Genomic DNA, 20,347 nt, shown 5'->3' on the forward strand with positions numbered 1-20,347 from the left:
AAACCAAATTTAAGGAATAAATTTGTAAAACAGCATAATGGTACTCCTTTTATGTTCATCTCTGTTCTTAAATTCCAAAATAAGGTCCAGGTTCCACCCCATCCAATGCACCAACACAAGGGCGTTAGAAGCAGGAGCGGCACCAGGGTTTTTGGGGGGGGGGGGGGGGAGTCCTTCCACGCTCTGGATCGGCGGTGGCAATTCTGCGGCGGGTCCCGGAGCAAGTGAAGAACCCGCCGCAGAATTGCCACTGCCGATCCAGAGTGCGGAAGGACCCCCCGCCGCCGAATTGCTGCCGAGGTCGGCGAAATGCTGCCCTCCCAAATCCTGGTGCCGTAGGCGACCGCCTAGGTCGCCTACATGGAAGCACCAGCCCTGGTTAGAAGTGATGTAAGATGGGCTCTTGCTTTAGTGCACTGTACTGTCATTACTTGTGTGCGGAGAGAACCAGAGCTGCTATGACCCTCCTTATGCAGATGGGCAGGAGGACTCTTGACTCTGCTCCACACAACATGCCTAATTACACAGCATTTCAGGGAGTACACATTGACTTTCACAGCATATTCCCTCCTGGAACAGTGGAGAAACTGAAAGGAGATTATGCCTCTCAGTAACACTCTTCTTCCAGGGACAAAACAACAATGTGATTACTCCTTACTCAGGACTAGACTGCTTACCAATCCAGCCCTAAGAGAGTTCAGTGTTGGTTGTATTCACAATATTATACCACATCCAGTGATTCTGAACTAAGACTAAAACCATATCCCTTGAAACAAAAAGCTAAAAAGGCAGAACTGAAACAAGTTGTTCAAAGCAATGAACATATCCCTGTAATCCCTCTGTTCCAAGGAGGGACAAGTACTACCAGACCTATCACCTCTTAATTGTTCAAGAGAGGATATTTCTCTGCTTTTCAATCAGAGAACTGGAAGATGGTTTCTGGGTTATTGCTCTCTGCAGGATTTGTTGGCTGCAGGGTTTTTGTTGGTGTAGTTTTACCATGAGAATGAGAGGAGGAAGAATGTGAACTTTCACTGGAACTGCTACGTGTCTCTGTGCTTGTACTTGTCTTTTTCATCTTCCTTCTTTTAGCAAGAGGTGCCTTGTCAACATTCTGGAGGCAAAATCCTTCCCTTTTGTACTTGTTAAAGGCCTGTTTCAAAATAAAAAGACAATTAATGCATTTATAAAAGGTTTAAGAAATGTTAGAACATGTATAATAAGGTATGAGTTCTATGTTTTATTATTTCTCAAGAGTCATGTCTATACATTCTTCATGCAGTTTATGACAATTTTACAAGCCTTTAAACTAGCGCTGTCAAGCGATTAAAAATATTACTCCCACAATTAATCGCACTGTTAATAATATAATACCATTTATTTAAATATTTTTGGATGTTTTCTACATTTTCAAATACATTGATTTCAATTACAACAGAATACAAAGTGTGCAATTCTAACTTTATTTTTATTACAAATATTTGCACTGTAAAAAACAAAAGAAATAGCATTTTTCAATTCACCTAATACAAGTACTGTAGTGTAATCTCTTTATCAGGAAAGTTGAACTTACAAATGTAGAATTATATACAAAAAAAACTGCATTCAAAAATAAAAACAATATAAAACTTTAGCGGCCTATAAGACCCACTCAGTTTTTTCTTGTTCAGCCAATTGTTCAACAAGTTTGTTTACATTTGCAGAAGATAATTGCCCACATCTTGTTGAAAATGTCACCTGAAGTGAGAACAGGTGTTTTCATGGCACTGCTGTAGCTGGCGTCGCAGGATATTTACATGCTAGATGCACTGTGAAGAGTCACATGTCCCTTCATGCTTCAACCACTATTCCAGGGACATGCTTGACGACGGGTTGTGCTCGATAAAAATCCAAAGCAGTGCAAAACCAACGCATTTTCATTTTCATCATCTGAGTAAGATGCAACCAGCAGAAGGCTAATTTTCTTTTTTTGGTGGTTCGTGTTCTATAGTTTCGCATCGAAGTGTTGCTCTTTAAGACTTTCTGAAAGCATGCTCTACACCTGTCCCTCTCAGATTTGGAAGTCCCTTCAGAGTCTTAAATCGGGTGTGAGTGCTGTAGCTATCTTTAGAAATCTCACATTGGTACTTCTTTTGCGTTTTGTCAAATCTTCAGTGAAATGTTCTTTAAATGAACAACATGTGCTGAGTCATCATCCAAGACAAACTGTAACATGAAATATATGGCAGAATGCAGGTAAAATAGAATGAGACATACAATTCTCTCTCAAGGAATTCAGTCACAAATTTAATTTAACGCATTTTTTTTTTAATGAGCTTCATCAGAATGGACGCGTTCCTCTGGAATGGTGGCCAAAGCATGAAAAGCATACAGATGTTGAGCATATATGGCACGTATATTTTGCAATGCCGGCTACAGCAGTGCCATGTGAACGCCTGTTCTCACTTTCTGGTGACATGTAAATAAGAAGTGGGGCAGCATTAATCTCCCATAAATGTAAACAAACTTGTTTATCTGTGCAATTGCCTGGATGAGAAGTAGGATTGTGTGAACTTGTAGGTGCTGAAGTTTTGTATTGTTTTGTTTTGAGTGCACTATGTAACAAAAAAAAAAAATCTACATTTATAAGTTGCACTTTCACAATAAGAGATTGCACTATAGTACTTGTATGAGGTGAATTGAAAAATACTATTTCTTATGTTACATATTTTACAGTGCAAATATTTTAATCAAAATAGTAATATAAAGTGAGAATAGCAAAGAATCCTGTGCACCTTATAGACAACAGACGTTTTGGAGCATGAGCTTTTTGTGGTGAATACCCACTTCGTCAGATGCATGTAGTGGAAAATTTCCAGGGGCAGGTATATATATGCAAGCAACTAGAGATAATGAGGTTAGTTCAATCAGAGGATGAGGCCCTGTTCTAGCAGTTGAGGTGTGAAAACCAAGGGAGGAGAAACTGGTTCTATAGCTGGCAAGCCATTCACAGTCTTCGTTTAATCCTGAATTGATGGTGTCAAATTTGCAGATGAACTGAAGCTCAGCAGTTTCTCTTTGAAGTCTGGTCCTGAAGTTTTTTTGCTGCAGGATTACAGATCCAGACTAACACGGCTACCCCTCTGATAAAGTGAGGAGTGAACACTTTGTATTCGGAACTGTATTTGAAATCAATATATTTGAAAATGTAGAAAAACATCCAAAATATTTAATAAATTTCAATTGGTAGTCATTTAACAATGCAATTAAAATGGCAATTAATCACAATTTTTTTAATCATGATTAATTTTTTTTAATCAATCACATGAGTTAACTGCGATTAATCGACAGCCCTACTTTAAACCTATACATACACACAAAATCACTAATTGGCAACCTTTTCCCCACACATTCCATGTTTTTAAATTATTTTATCAAGCCATAAATATAGTCAAGATTACATTTTAGTATTTTATATTTACTTAAATTACAATTTTAGTTTTAAACATTTCATATCTTTTTCAAAACTTAGATCTCTGCAATTGCTAAATAAAGGGAAACTATTTACCCCACTTCTTCTTCTTGGACAACACAGTCCCTGTTTGCAATGAAGCCATAAAATGCAATGTGTTTTGAGCATAAACTGCAATTTAACATATTATGTTTTTAGATCATTCCTCATATATAAAGTTTTGAAAAAATCAATCTTACATTTTCCTCTTTGCCTGCATTTGTATAACAAACATATTTTTAGTGAATTAATGTTGGTATCCAAAAATGTCCATTAAGACAATTAAGGTATTTCCACAGAGCATTCCAAATCGTAATATATTTTAAATGCTTTACCTCAAATTTTTGTAGCAGTAGTTTACTTTCTTTCTAATCACAAGAAGGGCAATTAAACTGAAAGTCAAGCAAGTCCTAAGTGTAACCAGAACGTTACACATATCTTAGAAAGCTTTGTTTAAGGACCTTCTCTAAACTTTATGTTTATGTTAGGTGTTTCACCATCGTCAGTTTCCCCAGTGATATAAATATGCTGTCAAAATCTATATTCCCCTCTCAACTTCCCATTTTGACATGTGTTTCATTATATTCTCTCATGTAGGTTTCTGGCCATTGATATAAGCCAACATATTTTATAGGCCTTATATTTCTGTAACTTCCTATACACCTATCATAGAACTCTAAATGTAAATACATTTTTTAAATAAACAAATTCATGTACATCCAAATTCTACGCTGATATAATGTAGCAAATATTTAATATTTATAATTAAAATACAAGAGTTTTCAAGCTTACATGAAAGGTTGCTTTGACGTATGTATGTACAGCAGCTCCTGAAGAGCCTAAGTTATCAGGAGTCATTAGAGGATTGGATGACAGCTGGCTCCCATCTTGAAGCCATTCACTGTATCTCAAGCTGGACATTTTAATTCTTTTATTTGGATCCACTGTAAGAAGTCCTAACAGAAATATATTATATATATTAAATATATCCTTAATCCAGGAGCTATTATTTAGCTTTTTAATACTGTGGATAAAGGAATCATTTGAAAACATAAAACTTGAATCATTTGATGAGTCATGATTATATATCACTTTAGATATAACTCATACAATGTTGACACAGGGTTGTACAAACACTTTTTAACAAAGAAATGAACTAAGTACTTGTTATAAAATATTCATAAATCAACAATAATAAATCACGTGTTCAATAACTGACATCCCTAAAAAATTACAGACATTTATTCTGGATGAGCTGATAATTACTGCTTGTAACAAAAACACTACTTTGGTTTCCTTATAAAACTTAAATTAATAAAAGCACCAAAAACTGAAGAACACAGAAGTATGCAGTATGGTACTTTACTCTGGTCACTGCAGCTAAAAGAAAAATATGAAATATCTATGGATTCCTACCTTGTATCAAATCTTTGGCTTCTTGAGATACATTCTTCCAGGCTTCTCTTTCAAAGGAGAATTCTCCTTTTTTAATTTTCTTCATAATTTCCAATGCACTGATGCATGTTAAACCTTTGTCTTGAGACTGGAAGGGTACCTGTCCTGACAGCATTGTATACTACCAGGAGAACAAAAGTAGTACTAATTAATACCATATATTTATTACCAACCTTACTACAACATTACTGATTACACATTAACCTAACTCACTCAATATTCAGATATTGTTACTTGCAGAGGTAGCAACAGTATATATATTCCTACAAATAGTACATTAACAAGAGTTATATTTTCTCTTTAAGGTGTACATGGTCTAAAGCACAACAGGTCTTTATTTAGAGACCTTGTAAGCGACATGGCTAACACGTCTCAGGAATGTTGAAAACATACAGATTTTATGCAGTGGGAAAGCCTATACCATTTACTTATTTTTCAAAATAAATTTTTCTGTAAAACAGAACGTAGGTTGGATCTTTATCTGAACCAGAGTCGTTTTAAGATCATAATATAAATTTACAGAGGTCTCATAATCAACTTATTATTTCCTTCACACATCCAAGCTGTTTTAAAAGGTGAACATTCCAAGAAAAAATAATTTAATCAAATTGCTCAGAAAAAAACTGAAAGATAGCTCTAGCTCTACCTTCTTAAATGCCTCCAATACACATCCCAGCTGCCACTATATGTGCAGGAAAAAGATATCCTCATTCCACTCCAATTCTAGCTTATCTGGGACAACGTCAAGTCCTCTCCAGACATTAGTTTTAACAAGGAATCAATTTTGCTTGTGTTATAGAATGATTAAAATAAATAAGACACACAACGAAACACTCACCAAAATAACCCCCAAACTCCAGAGATCACAGGATTCATCATAACCATCGTGATTCAAGAGCTCTGGAGCAGCATAATGAAGAGTAAAACATGGAGTCTTAAGAGGCTGGTTATCAGGTGGTTTTAACCGAGCAAATCCAAAATCAATTATTTTTATTTCTGAATTATCACTTTCATCTGTGAACAATAAATTCTGAAAAGCAAATGCAAAGATAACTAAGTTAAAGATAATTTAAAAGATGCAGTTTTAAAACGTACATGAAACTGATTCGAACCAACAATTTAAAAAAGAATTTAGTCTCTAAGAACAAATATGTAAACCAATATGCTTTTCTCCTATTTGTGAATATATCCTATTTCCTCATACGACTTAATTAGAAAGAGAAGTTAAATAATGTTAAATTTATAAATCAGCTCTGATTGGAGATAAGCATGTGCTTACTACTATGCAACCTGTAAAATCAGCTGCCAAGTATGCTCATGCTTAGGAGATGATTTTTCCAAGATACAGGGCCAAGCATATCAGATCAAATTCTGTATCACTAACAAACAGAAAAATTAGAAACTAGCATGTTTAGAAAGGGAAATGGAAAATGTTTAAACACAATTAGTACAAATATTACACTTCTTAGCAACCTCATTTTTACAGGACGAGTACTTATTGTAACTGAAGAATATTATTTAACACTAACTACTTGAAAAGAATTAAATTGGTTTATTCCAATTTAAGTGCACTAACCAAATGTGCATCAGTCTTTTAAATCATTTAAAGCTCTATTCTGTAACGTGCTAAGTAACCTAGACTGCCATATGAGTCAGAGTGCTCTGCATCTTGCAGGATTGAGCTTTAAAGTTGTCTCTTGCTACCAATACAAAGACTTGGAAAACCAAACCTGAGAAAATTCAGAGAGAGAGAGACAATGTGCATTTTCCTGTGCCAGTTTCCCTAATTTAAGGAATATTCATATTATCACTGGATTCCAGCATTAAAGATGGGTTATAAACCATTAAGATTCAACCAACATGGGTAATACAGTTCTGACAGGCTGCAGAAATAATTTGATTTAGTTATTAGAAAAGTTCCTGGTGAGAATTTGGGGAGAAAGCAAGCTGGTGTGCTGATAATGATAAGAAAATCTGATAGAGCTCAAATGACCTGTTTCTGACACCTCACATTTATCTACTTTCTTTGTCTGCCCACAAAACTCTACTAATAATGCCTTCATTTTGAGCCTCCCTCCACATATGATGGCTAGAATCAAATTTCCATTTGGCTACTTCATCTTCTTAAAACACTTCTTCATTCCCTTTGACCCAGAGCTATTTCTTTACTTTAAGAATATACCTTTTTTTAGTTTGTAATTAACGAAACTTTTACAGCATGCTCTAAGAACATAAACGCATTAAGCCTAAATAATTTTTCTTCCTCCTTTACTGGATCTTTTCATTTCCCTCCCAATATACTCTGCAATAGTACTTATTTCCAAGTACATTTGAATTTTTTCTTGTTCAATTTTAATGCATAGTTTATTCTTTTTCCTCCTGAATGAAAATCATCGTATTTAAATACATAAAGAATTTTCACTCAGTGCACGAGTGCGCATGCACAAACATATTCCCAGCCTCATCTTTGGTTCATATATATAAAAATATAACACAAAGGAATAATGTTAAAGGATTGAAAGCATTACAAACTCAGACTCCAAGTGCTAGAAACATATTGAACCTAAGTAGCAACGAACGTAAAGAAAATAATTTTTTTAATTTCTTATACAATGGTGCTAGGAATCTGGGTAATAAGCAGAAGGAATGGGAAATTCTAACTAGTGAGAAGAAATTTGACACAACTGGTATTACCGACCTCTGGGTGGATGCTTCCCTTTACTGGAATGTTAACATCACTGGTTACAATCTATTTAGGAGAGATATAGTGCGTAAAAAGAGGTGGCGACTGGCACTCTACATTAAGCAAATCATTATCTGTTTTAGAATTATTGATAGTTCAGAACAGCAGAATCTTGAATGCATGTGGATCAATTTGCCAACTAATAAAGCTCAAGGGGGACACTGACAGGAGCCTGTTACAGATGACTGAATCAATTTAGACAAAAGGACAAGTTGCTCCTTAAAGCACCTGTCTGCAATTTGTGTTAGGAAAAATTGTGTTATGTGAAATATATGCTGCAGGTCTCATGGAGCCAGTAGTAAAACACCATCAGAGTTTCTATCATAGGTGATAATATTCTGAAACAAAAGACCAAACACCTAAGATAACTATTGCGGACCCTCATTATCATGAATGGATCACTGGACTGGAAGTTGTGTTTGTCAATGAACCAGTGACCAAGACTTCATTACATTAATTATGGACAAACAGAGGATAATCCCACCCAAGTAACAGATATACTTGGAACCTAATTTTCCAGAGATGAAGAAAATTAGAATTATGAGCAGAACTGATGGGAAGGAAGAATTTAGAGAGCAAAATATGAATTAACATTGAAATTGTTTAAGAAGAGTTTACAAGACAGCCCAAAAGCCACAATTCCTCAGTCACAGAAGAGGACAACTGGGTTAAAAGCCCATCCCAGTTAAGAGGGAAGTCAAGACAGAAATTAGAAACAAGCACACACTATATAACAAATGGAAAAAAAATATGATGTAGATTGTGAACATTATAAATGACCAATTATGAAGTGTAGAAAATTGATAAGGGAAGCTAAAGACATCAGGGGAAAATCCCTGTTCCACTGCTTAATTATTCTTATACTTAGAGATAGCCAACTTAAAATTCCCATATTGCAAATTAAGACAATTACTTCTTGTCTTATCCTCAGAGGACATGAAAAACAATTGAATAATGTCCTCTTCATAACAACCATTTACTTATTTGAAGACTTACCAGGTCCCCCTTCAGCCTTTTCCTCTCTATACTAAATATGCATAGTTCTTTCAATCTTTCCTTATAGGATATGTTTTCTAAACCTTTTACCATTTTTACTGCTCTCCTCTGGACTCCCTCCAATTCATCCACATCTTTCTTAAAGTATGATGCCAAAAACTGGACACAGTACTCCAGCTGAGGCCTCAGCAGTGCTGGGTATAGCAGAACAATTACCTCCTATGTCTTACATATGACATGCCTGTGTAATACAGCTCAGAATACTATCTGCTTTTTTCACAACACCTTGATACTGTTGGCTTGTATTAAATTTGTGATCCACTATAGCCCTCAGACTCTTCTGCAGTAATGATGCCTATTCAATTATTCTCCGTTTTGTGTGTGCATTTGACTTTTCCTTCCTAAGTGCAATACTTTGCACCTGTCTTTACTGAATATTGTGTTATTGATTTCAGACCAATTCTCTAAATTATCAAGATCATTTTGAATTCTAGTCCCATCCTGCATAGTGCTTGCAACCCCTCCCCAGCTTGGTATGCAAATTTTATAAGGATACTTTCCATTCCATCATTCAAGTTATTTATGAAAATATTGAATACTATCAGACCCAGAACAGACCCTTGGAGGATACTACTTGGTACATCCTCCCTGTTTGACAGTGAACCACTGATAACTACTTTTTGAATAGTCTTTCAACTAGTTATATAAGCACCTTACAGTAATTGCACGTAGACCATATTTCCCTAGTTTGCTTATGAGAATATCACGTGGAACAGTGTCAAAAGCCTTACTAAAGTAAAGCTATATCACGTCTACTGTTTCTATTTATTAGGCTGATTACCCTGTCAAAGAAGGATATAAGATTGGTTTGGGATAACTTGTTCTTGACAAATCCGTACTGGCTACTGCTTATCACCTTATTATCCTCTGTTATTGTTATTAATTTATTGTTTAATAATTTGTTCCAGTATCTTTCCAGGTACTGAAGTTAGGTTAGCTTGCCTATTATTCTCCAGGTCCTTCCTTTTCTCCCTTTTTTAAAGCTGGATACAATGTTTGTCCTTTTCCATTCCTATGGAACCTCACCTGTCCTCGATGGATCCTTAAAGATAGCTAATGGAACAGAAAAAAATGTAATACATCAGAAGCAGAAAGCCTGCCAAACAATTAGCAGGACCACTGGATGATCAAGACAAAGACAAGGCAGTTGCAGAGAAGCTAAATGAATTCTTTGCATTGCTCATCACTGCAGAGGATGTGAGGAAGATTCCCACACTTGAGTTACCTGTGATGGGATGTACCAACCTCGCACAGGGCCACCGGGGGCAGACCTATCATTGTGGGCCTAGGCAACCACGCCCCCTTTCCCCTGCTGCACATGCTCCAGGTGGAAAAGCTGGATAAAAGGAGGCAGCCCAGGTCAGTCGGAGTGGATGACAGAGGGGAAAGGATGTACACTGCTGATTCCTGCGATAGTCTTGGTGGTGGAGCCCAAACACCCAGACTATGCTCTAGGAGTCTCACTGATGGCGAAGACTGCCAGGGAAGCCAAGCCAACGCCTGCCGAGGAGGCTGCTGCCTGCTCTATGTCCCAGCACAGAGGGAAGCAAGGCCTAGACTGTTTTTTTCCCTCACCCAAGGGCCATAGACAAGGTCCCTCACCACAGGCTCTTACGCAAAGTAAGCAGCCAGGGGATAAGAAGGAAGGTCCTCTCATGGATCAATAACTAGCTAAAGACAGGAAACAAAGGGTAGGGAGAAATGGTCAGTTTTTAGAATGTAGAGAGGCCTCCTAAGGACCTGTACGGGGACCAGTGCTATTCTCATATTTATAAGTGATCTGGAAAAAGGGGTAAACATTCAGGTGGCAAAATTTCAGATGGCACAAAATTACTCAAGGATAGTGAAGTCCAAAGCAGACTGCAAAGAGTTACAAAAGGATCTCATAAAACTGGATGACTGTACAACAAAATGGCAGATTAAATTCAATGTTCATAATAAATGCAAAGTAGTGCACACTGGAAAACATCATCCCAACTATACATACAAAATGATAGGGTCTAAATTAGCTCTTACCACACAAGAAAGAGAATTTTGAGTCATTTTGGCTAGTTCTCTGAAAATGTCTACTCAACTTGCAGTGGCAGTCAAAAAAGCTAACAGAATGTTAGGAACCATTTGGAAAGGCATAGATAATACAGGGAGTCCTTGGACTTATGACGTCTGACTTAAGTCTCATGCCACCCCATGATGCTTGTTTCACCCTTATGATACTCGATTTGCATCAAGTTCGCTTGAAATCACTTCCTGGTGGTGTTATACTGGTATAGAGCTGGAAGGGGTCGCTTCTGATTGGCTTCGAGACGGCAGGGTAGCTTGTTGCCAGGTCGGGTTGCCACTTGTTTTTGATTGTCTGAGCCCAGGGCTGTGAGCCAAACAGAAAGCTTGAACAGTGATTAGCTGAGGCTCAGCACGTGTGCCGTTCTCCCTGGCTTTCTGAGCCTGTGTTGCTGGCATTCTGAGCAACATATGTGAGTTTATATGTTTATCTGAATGCTGTTGACAAAATACATTGATGTTGCCACTATCTATAATTCATTTAGTACAAAAATCTGGGTTATTGTGGTGAAAATAGTGTATCGAACCTTGGTTCAGGAACCAATCCCCCCTTCATATCACTGATTCCTATGGGAAAGGCATTTTCGACTTACATTTCAACTTACAATGCAATTCTGAGGAACAAATTGTGTTGTAAGTCTGAGGATTCCCTGTAAAACCAACAATATCATCATACCATTATATAAATCCACAGTAGTCCTACACCTGGAATATTGCGTGCAGTTCTGGTTGCCCCTTCTAAAAAAAAAGTGTGTTAGAATTGGAAAAAGTACAGAGAAGGGCAACAGAAAAGATTAGGGATACTGAACAACTTCCATATGAGGAGAGATTAAAAGGACTGGGACTGTTCAGTTTACAAAAGAAACGACCGGGGGTAGCATGGGATAGGTACTCTAGTTTTTCATAGGCTGAATTAAATCCATCTAATTTATCTAAATATTATTTAGCCTGTTCTTTCCTGTTTTGGCCTGAGATCCTTCCCCCTTGTTGTTAATATTAATTGTGTTAAGCATCTCATCACAATTAGACTTTTTAGTGAAGACTGAAGCAAAAAAGGCAATAAATACTTCAGCCTTCTCTGCATTACCTGTTACTTATTCTCCCCTTTTCCATGAAGTAATGGATGTACACTTTCCTTCATCTTTGTCTTACAGAGCTGTGGGTGAGAAGGAGTCTTGATAGGGGTGCAGGTCAGTACTGAAGAGCACTAGCACAGCTGTGGGGGGGAGGAGCCCAGGGCAAGCATGATAAGGGGCTGCACATCAGGATTATAGGGCAAGGAGGGCAGATGCACATCCTCTTCTTATTTCATTACTACAGTGAATTCCCTAAATTTTGCTACTATCCAATAGATTCCTGTCCCTTGCAGAACAAAACATCTCATGCCTATAGCATAGTAGCATGGATAGGGAGGGGTGCTGCATAATTAAGAACTCCCTCTTCTACTTTAATGATTTATGTAACTGCCATGTAAAAAATAGTTTATCTATCAGTATTTCACTAAATCTACATAGTCACACCAAGCAACCCTGACTGGTACTGTTAAAAGAGTAGTTAGAGCCTAAATGGGGTCTCATGCTTTTGCAGAAAGGTCCACTGACCACATCTATATGTGGAAAACTGCATCCCACCCTCAGTTCCTGACTGCCTTAAAGTAGTAACTTTAAAAACAAGCAGGAAAAAGAGAGGAAGGGCTAGTCTGACTGTGGAGGCAGTAAATTCTGCAAACTGTTCACTAATAAGTAACCCTTCATTACTTCAACTTCTCAGATTTCTGTTCTTACAGATTAGCTCTATTGAGATGAGTTGAAGAATGTGACCAGTTTATTAAGAGAATGAAGTACTCCCTTACAAACCGAACATCTGAACCAGTCTTTAAATTAAGATGGTAACATGAGTAAATGGGGAGACTCAGTTCCAGATGGTTCCGTATTTACAAAAACCTACCTCAAATGCTACTTTTTCTCTGATGGACAGAGAACCAGCAATCTAAGTTCTACATTAAGCATTTTGGCAATATATTTTCTTATCTTGTTAGAATTTCATGACACTTCCCCAATGATTTATTATGTTCACTAATTCACAGACAGTACCTAAAAGCAAAGGGTAGGATTTTCAAAAGCAAATCTCCTGGGGACTTGCACAAATCCTTTTGCTCTGAAGTCACTTAGGTTTTTGGGTGAGATTTTCAAAAGCACCTTAGTACCATTATCGCACAGACTTCTTTAGCCTTTAACTTTGAAACAGTTATAAACAACTGTATGCTAGGCAACCATAACACAAAGTATTCTGCAAAAAGAGTAACAGTTGCCTCAGCTGTAAGTGGGAGAGAATATTAAATTCCAGACAGAAAGCGGCTGGGAATCTTCTGAGATAACAGCTATATCATCTGCACTTGGGTCATATATTATAACCATCCCTTGAGGGTCAGTCCTACTGGAGAAATTCTGTTCTATTCAGGTTTTTATGCCATCATTATCACTACTGTAGCTGAGCACCTTCCAATAGTGCATTAAGCCATATTTCTATACCTCTGTCATGTTTTGTTTGTCCTCTCATCCTCTACTCACAAGGAGAAGACTGTACAGTGGAGTCTCTTGTTTTGCAAAGTAGAGTTGTTGGTTGGGTTTTTGTTTGTTTAACCACTGCAGAAGAACTGTTTTGAAAGGAAGGCGTGGTTGCATGATCAGAAAGGCATCAAGGTTCAGAATGAGTCTTTATTGTATTAGTTTGCAGCTGATTCATTATTTTTCATTTTTAAATCAAATATAGTTAATAGGTAGATGTGACAGTAACCACTACCCACTTGATACTAATCCACATCATATTACTATTACCTTTTATTAGTAGAAAAGAAATGGTCACTTACTGTAACTGTGATTCTTTGAAATGTGATGCAGGTATGTATTCCATTTTGGTGTTCGTACCACTGTTCATTGGAGCTGGAGAAATTTGCCTAGAAGTACCAGTAGAGGGGCAGCGCTCGCCCTTCATGGCTATTCCCCCTCCCCTGTCTATATGAGGCAGCGCTGCCTGCACCTCACTCAGTTCCTTTGCAGTGAATGCCCAGAGACTAGTTTCTGATGCGGATAGGTCAGAGGGTGGGTCGTGGAATACACATCTGCATCACAGCTCCAAGGACCACAGTTAGATTAAGTAACTGTTTCTTCTTCTTTGAGTAGATGCAGCATAGTATTCCACTTGGATGACTCACTAGCTATACCCGGGGGAGTGGCTCGGATTCTGTTTAAACAAGGATTGCAAAACCACCTTCCCAAAGTTTGCATCTGATCTGGATGCTGCAGTAATGGCATAATGGTTCATAAAAATACATATTGATGACCACATGGCAGCCCTGCAAATATACAATATTGAGATATCACGTACAAACACTATTGACTTAGTTTGTGCTCTCATAGAATGAACTTGCTACAATAGAGGGGGCGTAGCCAAAGCAGTTTTGTATGCAGTCTTGATGCAGGAAGTTGTCCACTTACAGATAGTCAGCGAGAAGACTGCCTGTCCCTTCATACAGTTTGCTTACAACACAAACAGACAAGGTGAAGCCCAGGTAAAAAGCCAGACACAGTTTCAGGTCTAATGTGTGAAGATGCTGCTCCTCCAGAGATAAGCAGCTTAGGACAAAAACACAGGAAAATGAAACTGCCGTGTTTAAATGAAATAGAGACCACTTTAGATACAAATTTCAGGTGCAGCCACAATGTCACTTTGTCTTGGGATAATTGCATGTAAGGAGGCTCTGCTATCAAAGCCTGCAGCTCTCACACTCTCCTTGCAGATGTTATTGCCACAAGGAATACAGTTTTTTGACACAAGAGACGAAAGAGACAGGATGCTAGATGTTCGTACAAAGGTCCCATCAGAACTGCTAAGACTGTGTTTAGGTCCCACAAGGAAACCAGTTCACAGACCACTGAATGGAGACAAAGGACTTCTTTTAAGAATCTCGCCATCGTTGAAAAACACCGATCTTCCATGAATGGGTGGATGAAAGACTGTTAGAACTAGATACACTGTCAATGAGCTAACTATAACATCGATGACTGAAGATGCGGTAAATACTCCAAGATGTCTTGGATACCAGCCAGCGTTGGCTGAACTCCATGGGCCAATTACCCACACTGAAAAACACTTCCACTTTGCTGAATAGGTATTCTGGTGGAGGGGGTTTTCTAGTACTAAGCAGGACCTGTCAAACAGCCACCAAACATTGCTCTTCCTCCTCATTCAACCATGGAACAACCACACCATAAGATGCAGGGAGCTGAAACCAGGATTCAGAGTGTGACCAGGCTGGGATGGAGAGGAAAGGATATGGGAGGCTAAAATGACACTGCAAGCTTAGAAAACCAACACTATCTCAGCCAGTGAAATGATCGAGATCTGAGGGAAAGCAGAAAGGGGAGCTGACTGCCAACTGAGGTGGAAGGTATTGGAAACTGGACTGATGCCCACTCGAGAGCAGAAAAGAGAAAGTTATTCACCTTGAAGTAACTGCGGTTCTTCAAAATGTGTGTCCCAGTGGGTGCTCCACTTTAGGTGACCGTGCGTCCCGGCACCGTTGATCGGAGATCTTTGGTAGCAGCGCCTCGTTGGGACGCACGCGCTCAGCTGATATCTCCCATTTCATTGGAATCTTCCTGAGAGCGTGTCCCGCACCCTCGTCAGTTCCGTCTCTACCGTGGAGAAATCATACTAGTACTCCAAAGTAGAGGGGAGAAGGGTGGGGAGTGGAGCACCCACAGGGACACAGATCTCGAAGAACCTGTTATTGCAAGGTGAGTAACTTTCTCTTCTTCAAGTGCTGTCCCTGTGGGTCCACCACTCTAGGTGAATGTGAAGCAGAACCCACTATGGTTGGTGGGATTTTGGAGTTTTGTGAGTGACAACGGTAGACAGTACCATATGGCCAACTGGGACACACCATCCCCTAGAGTGGACCACCCACAGGGACAGCACTCGAAGAAGTCTATGTTTCCTATTCTGTGGAAGTGAACAGGAAGATCGTCGGGATTCTGGACTCTAGGCAAGTGTCCAGCTGTTGGAGTAACCCCCTCCTCAATGCAGAACTTCCACAGCCTAATAGTCTCTTGGCAGAGCACTTGGAGTGTGCTCCCCATTGCCTGTTCACATAATACATCGGTAAAGCTAAGACTTTGTCATGGTTATTTTTAGTAAAAGTCATGGACAGCTCAAGGGCAATAAACAAACATTTGGATTTGGAAACCAGAAAATATTGAGAATAAAACTTTGACTCCAGTGTTCCGAAGGAATCTCCTTCATTGCTACCAAAGCCAGGAAAAAAACAGACCTGCTTGAGGAGCAGTATCTCATGAGAGGGGCCCTGAAGAGGGACAGGTACAGATGGTGTGGAGAGCAACTGGATAACCTAAACTGACATTGCTTAGGCCTCAGCTGCCTGTAGTAACTGCATCTCAAACACTGAGAAAATGGCCTATCCTGTCCCCGAAGTTCTGTAGAAGGGCCAATAGAAGTCATGACTGGATCACTGCTTTGGACCAACAAGTCAAAATGAGCACTTGGGGGCACCAGAGAAGGGAGAGCGGACTGGCCAAATCCAAGACCCGAATGCCTCCACCTTTGGGACCTATGCCCATTGCTAGGGTAGTCCTGCTCTCTTGGGGGAGGGACAGACAGCCCAAACGGGCGTTGTGGCCGGTATTGTTGCTGCTGCTGTTGTCCATCATAAGAATGCCTCTGCACTGCCAGTGGATACACCCCCAAGGAACAAAGGGTAGCCCTAGAATCCTTGAAGGAGCGCAGAGTTTCGTCTGTTGTGTCAGAAAAAAGTAGCTGACCATCAAAGGCCAAGTCCTCTCTTAGTTCTGGAAGAATTCTGTGCCACTGTACACACGCATAATTCATGTCTCCCACAATTTTTTCTCTCTGCAGAAAATTCGTTCTGCCAGAGAGGTGCATCAATTATGCCTTTCACCCACCAGGGCCTGCTGTGGCACCAGAACAGAGGGCAGCTGGCTCAGCCAGCCCCAAAGAAGGAAGTGGATAAGCTATGTTCCTCACAGCACTCTTCCTGCAGAGCCAGGTGAGGAGACATCACGTGGGGGACAAAGTAGGGAAAACGGGGATGCTGGATCATGGACTGGGGTTCAGAAGGGCTAGTTGGGGGGACAGACTGAGGTGGGGCTGAATGAGAGTGGGTGTGCAGGGACACATGAGAACAGTGGCAGATATGCCTGACTGAATGGGAGAGGCTAGGGGTCTAGTGTCTGCATGGGGAAGGCTCCCTAATAATCCCTCCCCCCCCCCCCAAAAAAAACTGTTCCATATTACTTCTTCCACCCACAACCAACAATCATCCAGGTTCACACCTAGACTCCTGCCCAGCAACTACTTCCCTTCCCCTCAGTTCCTCCATTACTCCGACTCCCCAAGCCTTTGCACTCTCTCTCAGGAGTGCGGGAAATAGGTTTCTGTATTTTAAATGAATTATTATGTAAAGTTCTGTATTAATATGCCGAATAAGGAATCTGTTTATCAAAAAAACATTTCTTGAATATTTTTTTGTTGTCTGTATTGTTACAGACATCATTGCTGACAGGGATTTTGAAATAAATTACCAAAACAGAAGAAATTGGCGTGATTATATTTTATTTTTGACAAATAAAATAAGCAAAATTTCACAGCATTTTTAAATATTGTACAAAGAATTTTTTAATTTTTGGCATAGAATTCTCCCTGGAGTACTCTGTGGTCTGCTGCACACCAGGAGCAATGCCCAAACTGTACCGCCAGGATGCCCTTCTCATGGTCACTGCCAAGGCCATTTCTCTGGCCAAAGTGTCTGCAATGTCTAGCACAGATTGTAGCAATGTCTTGGCAATCAAGCAGCCAACCATGATAAATGCCCAAAATTCCTACCACAATGCTGTGTCCTGTCCAGGATACAAGAGACTGCACTTCCAAGTCAGAGGCTTCCAATAACTGAGGTGATGATGCAGATGGTACCGGAGAGAGTTATCTTGAACCCTTGGAGGGTGATACCAGTGAAATCATGAGAGGTTTCCTTCTTGATAAGACTGGTTTGAGAGGAGGTGTAAGTAGTGATACTTGGGGATTCTTGGTGTGGTGAGGGGTGAGTTGCAGGAGCAAGAACCAGTCAGAAGTTTCCAGTGCTGGTGAAACCTGTAATGAGGCACTAACCAAGTCTCTTGTGGCTGCATGCGCCTCTGGGGTAGATGGGAGTTCCATCAACTGTTGGCTCCTGAAATGTGTCTCAGGACAACCTCACTGAACCTGGCACAAGTTTTGGAGGCAGCAAATACCCCTTAGGAGGTGAGGCTTCTGAGGTAGCTCTCTCTGCCACATGTTTAGTAGAGTCCTTGCCTCTATCTTGCCTGGGTACCAGGGTTGATGAACAAGATGTTGAGACCGAGGGAGGCCTGGGTCTCTTCTTCGATACCAGGGATCAGGATGGAGAAGCCAAACAAAATCTGGTGGAGCACTCCATACCCATGGAGAAGTATTTGGGGTGCTCTCCTCATGCAGTGACTTGACTGGGGGTCAAAATGTTGCTTCCATAATTAAGCACATAAGTCTCACCGTTTCAAGAGAGGATTGAAGCCCCTGCAAATGTGTTATTCGTCACTAATGTGGGCCTCACCCAAACACTTCAGGCAGGATGGATGAGGATCACTGACCAGCACAGGCTTTGAACATGTCCTGCAGGACTTAAACACTGAGGAGCAGGGCCTCATTGTGGTACCAAGCCTGGTACCAAAAGAAAAGGAACAGTACCAAATGACACCAAAAACAGAAATGTAACACTAACTAACTTGAGAAACTATCCACCTAATAAGAAACAATAATTAACTGCAACTATTTAAAATGAATGAGGGATGCATTTGAGTAAACAAGTACAAGATCACTTTGAAAACCATCACTGGTGGCAAGAAGGAACTGGGGGTGCTCAGCTCCACCCTCTTACACCAGCATGCCATAGTGCAGCAAAAGGGGGCATTCAAGCTGATGTGATGGGTAGCACCGAGGGGAAAAAATATCTCTGACATCTGTGCATAAGGCACACACACACCTACAGTAGAATGGACATGTGCAATAGCTCAAAGAAGAATCCATTGTTCCTCTTCTTCTGTACAAGAGGTCTTGTTCACTTCATAAAGGATTTCGAGATTAACATGAAATCTATTCTAGCATGTAAATGATGAGGGTGTGAATAAAATGTGTAATCTCATTCCCCTAAATACATTTCTCTCCAGCAAACTGAGACACTGAAGTTTTGGCACAGAGAAGTAAATGCTGCACTTGCTTCCCTACACACTTCATCTTCTTTATCTGATCTGTCCAATAAGGAACTAGTGTGCAACTGAAGTCTCCTCCAAGTATAATTTCCCTTCCCCAAAGTGTTGCAGTATTTTAAAGTCTTTTTTTCCCGCTGTGATTGGAAACATATCGTCAGCCCACTGTTACTAATAATCTAATAACTGTACCTGTCAATAAGATAAACCATCCCTCCATATCCTTAACTTGATCTTCAATCTAAAATAATTACATGTTTAGCAAATATTATGGCCATTCCTCTTTTCTTTGGCTGAAACAAAAGATTTCACTGAAACCAACCATCTTTCATGCCCAGAATATGCCATTCCTGAAAACGAGTTTCCTGAAGTAAAACAATCTGAGAATGAGGTTTGTAAAAAATTCAGCCAAGGCTTTTTTCCCTCTTAACAACATTATTTAGCCCCTTAAAATTCAAAGATGTTATTTTAAAAGGAAAAGCCATTGAGAATAACTATTTAGCTTACTGAAAAACTTGAAACGGATTATTTAGCTGTTTGATAGCATGAACCCTTGAGTGGCCAATGTCTCTTGTTGCAAATTATGTTGTATTCAGAACTGTGAGTCTGAATATGGCGTGATTTCGGTTTGTAAATTTCCATTATATCTTGTATTAAATCTCCCTCCCATCCCTGATTCCCTCCCCTCTCCTGTATATTCCCCTTATTTTTAAAAATAAAATACCAAAATCACATATAATTCAGCCCCCAAACAATTGTGTTTTTAGGAACCCTAAACAGACGTACTTTCCCCATGAACCGTTTCTCTTGTATCCAACAGTTACATTCTCCACATATGAGACCTTAGGGATAGATTGCCATCTGATTATTTGAGTCACATGGGGAGGATTTACACAGAACCTCTAAGTGCTCCTCAACAACCCCTTTCTCTTTTCTCCAATCTCCCCACCTCCAGGCCACTCATCTTATTGTCCTATATATGCTCTACACTCTAAAATACAGAGTTATAATCATCCCAATTAAAACAAACAAACTTCATACTATTTTTCTTTATAACATTAACATAGTTATTGTTAAACTGTTCATTCTTAATGACTCTCAAGAAGTTCTTTCAGGGTAATCTTTTGGTAACTATTCATGTATCTGAGTCCTCGTGTACAGCTTCATTTTTTGCCATTGCCAGAACATTCTCTAGAGTCTTTTTCTTTTCCTATCCTAATGTTCTTGGAT

At 39.5% G+C, this 20,347-nt stretch overlaps 1 protein-coding gene across 4 annotated transcripts in view; it reads right to left on the reverse strand.

Moving 5' to 3' along the window:
* Nucleotides 1–261: 261 nt before the first annotated feature.
* The window catches only part of RPS6KA5 (ribosomal protein S6 kinase A5), a 167,370-nt gene continuing 147,284 nt past the window's right edge, over nucleotides 262–20,347 (reverse strand). For 3 of the 4 annotated variants that reach the window (XM_032766512.2, XM_032766513.2, XM_075065641.1), the window contains 5 exons: nucleotides 7,644–7,694; nucleotides 5,784–5,975; nucleotides 4,907–5,066; nucleotides 4,283–4,446; nucleotides 262–1,153 (listed from right to left, as the gene is read on the reverse strand). In XM_032766512.2, the coding sequence (XP_032622403.1) occupies nucleotides 914–1,153; nucleotides 4,283–4,446; nucleotides 4,907–5,066; nucleotides 5,784–5,975; nucleotides 7,644–7,694 (807 nt within the window). In that variant the 3' untranslated portion in view covers nucleotides 262–913. The remainder of the gene's footprint in view (nucleotides 1,154–4,282; nucleotides 4,447–4,906; nucleotides 5,067–5,783; nucleotides 5,976–7,643; nucleotides 7,695–20,347) is intronic. The other variant, XM_032766514.2, reaches the window with a different exon arrangement.

This window comes from Chelonoidis abingdonii, chromosome 4, assembly GCF_003597395.2.
Source record: "Chelonoidis abingdonii isolate Lonesome George chromosome 4, CheloAbing_2.0, whole genome shotgun sequence".
Lineage (NCBI taxonomy): Eukaryota > Metazoa > Chordata > Testudines > Testudinidae > Chelonoidis > Chelonoidis abingdonii.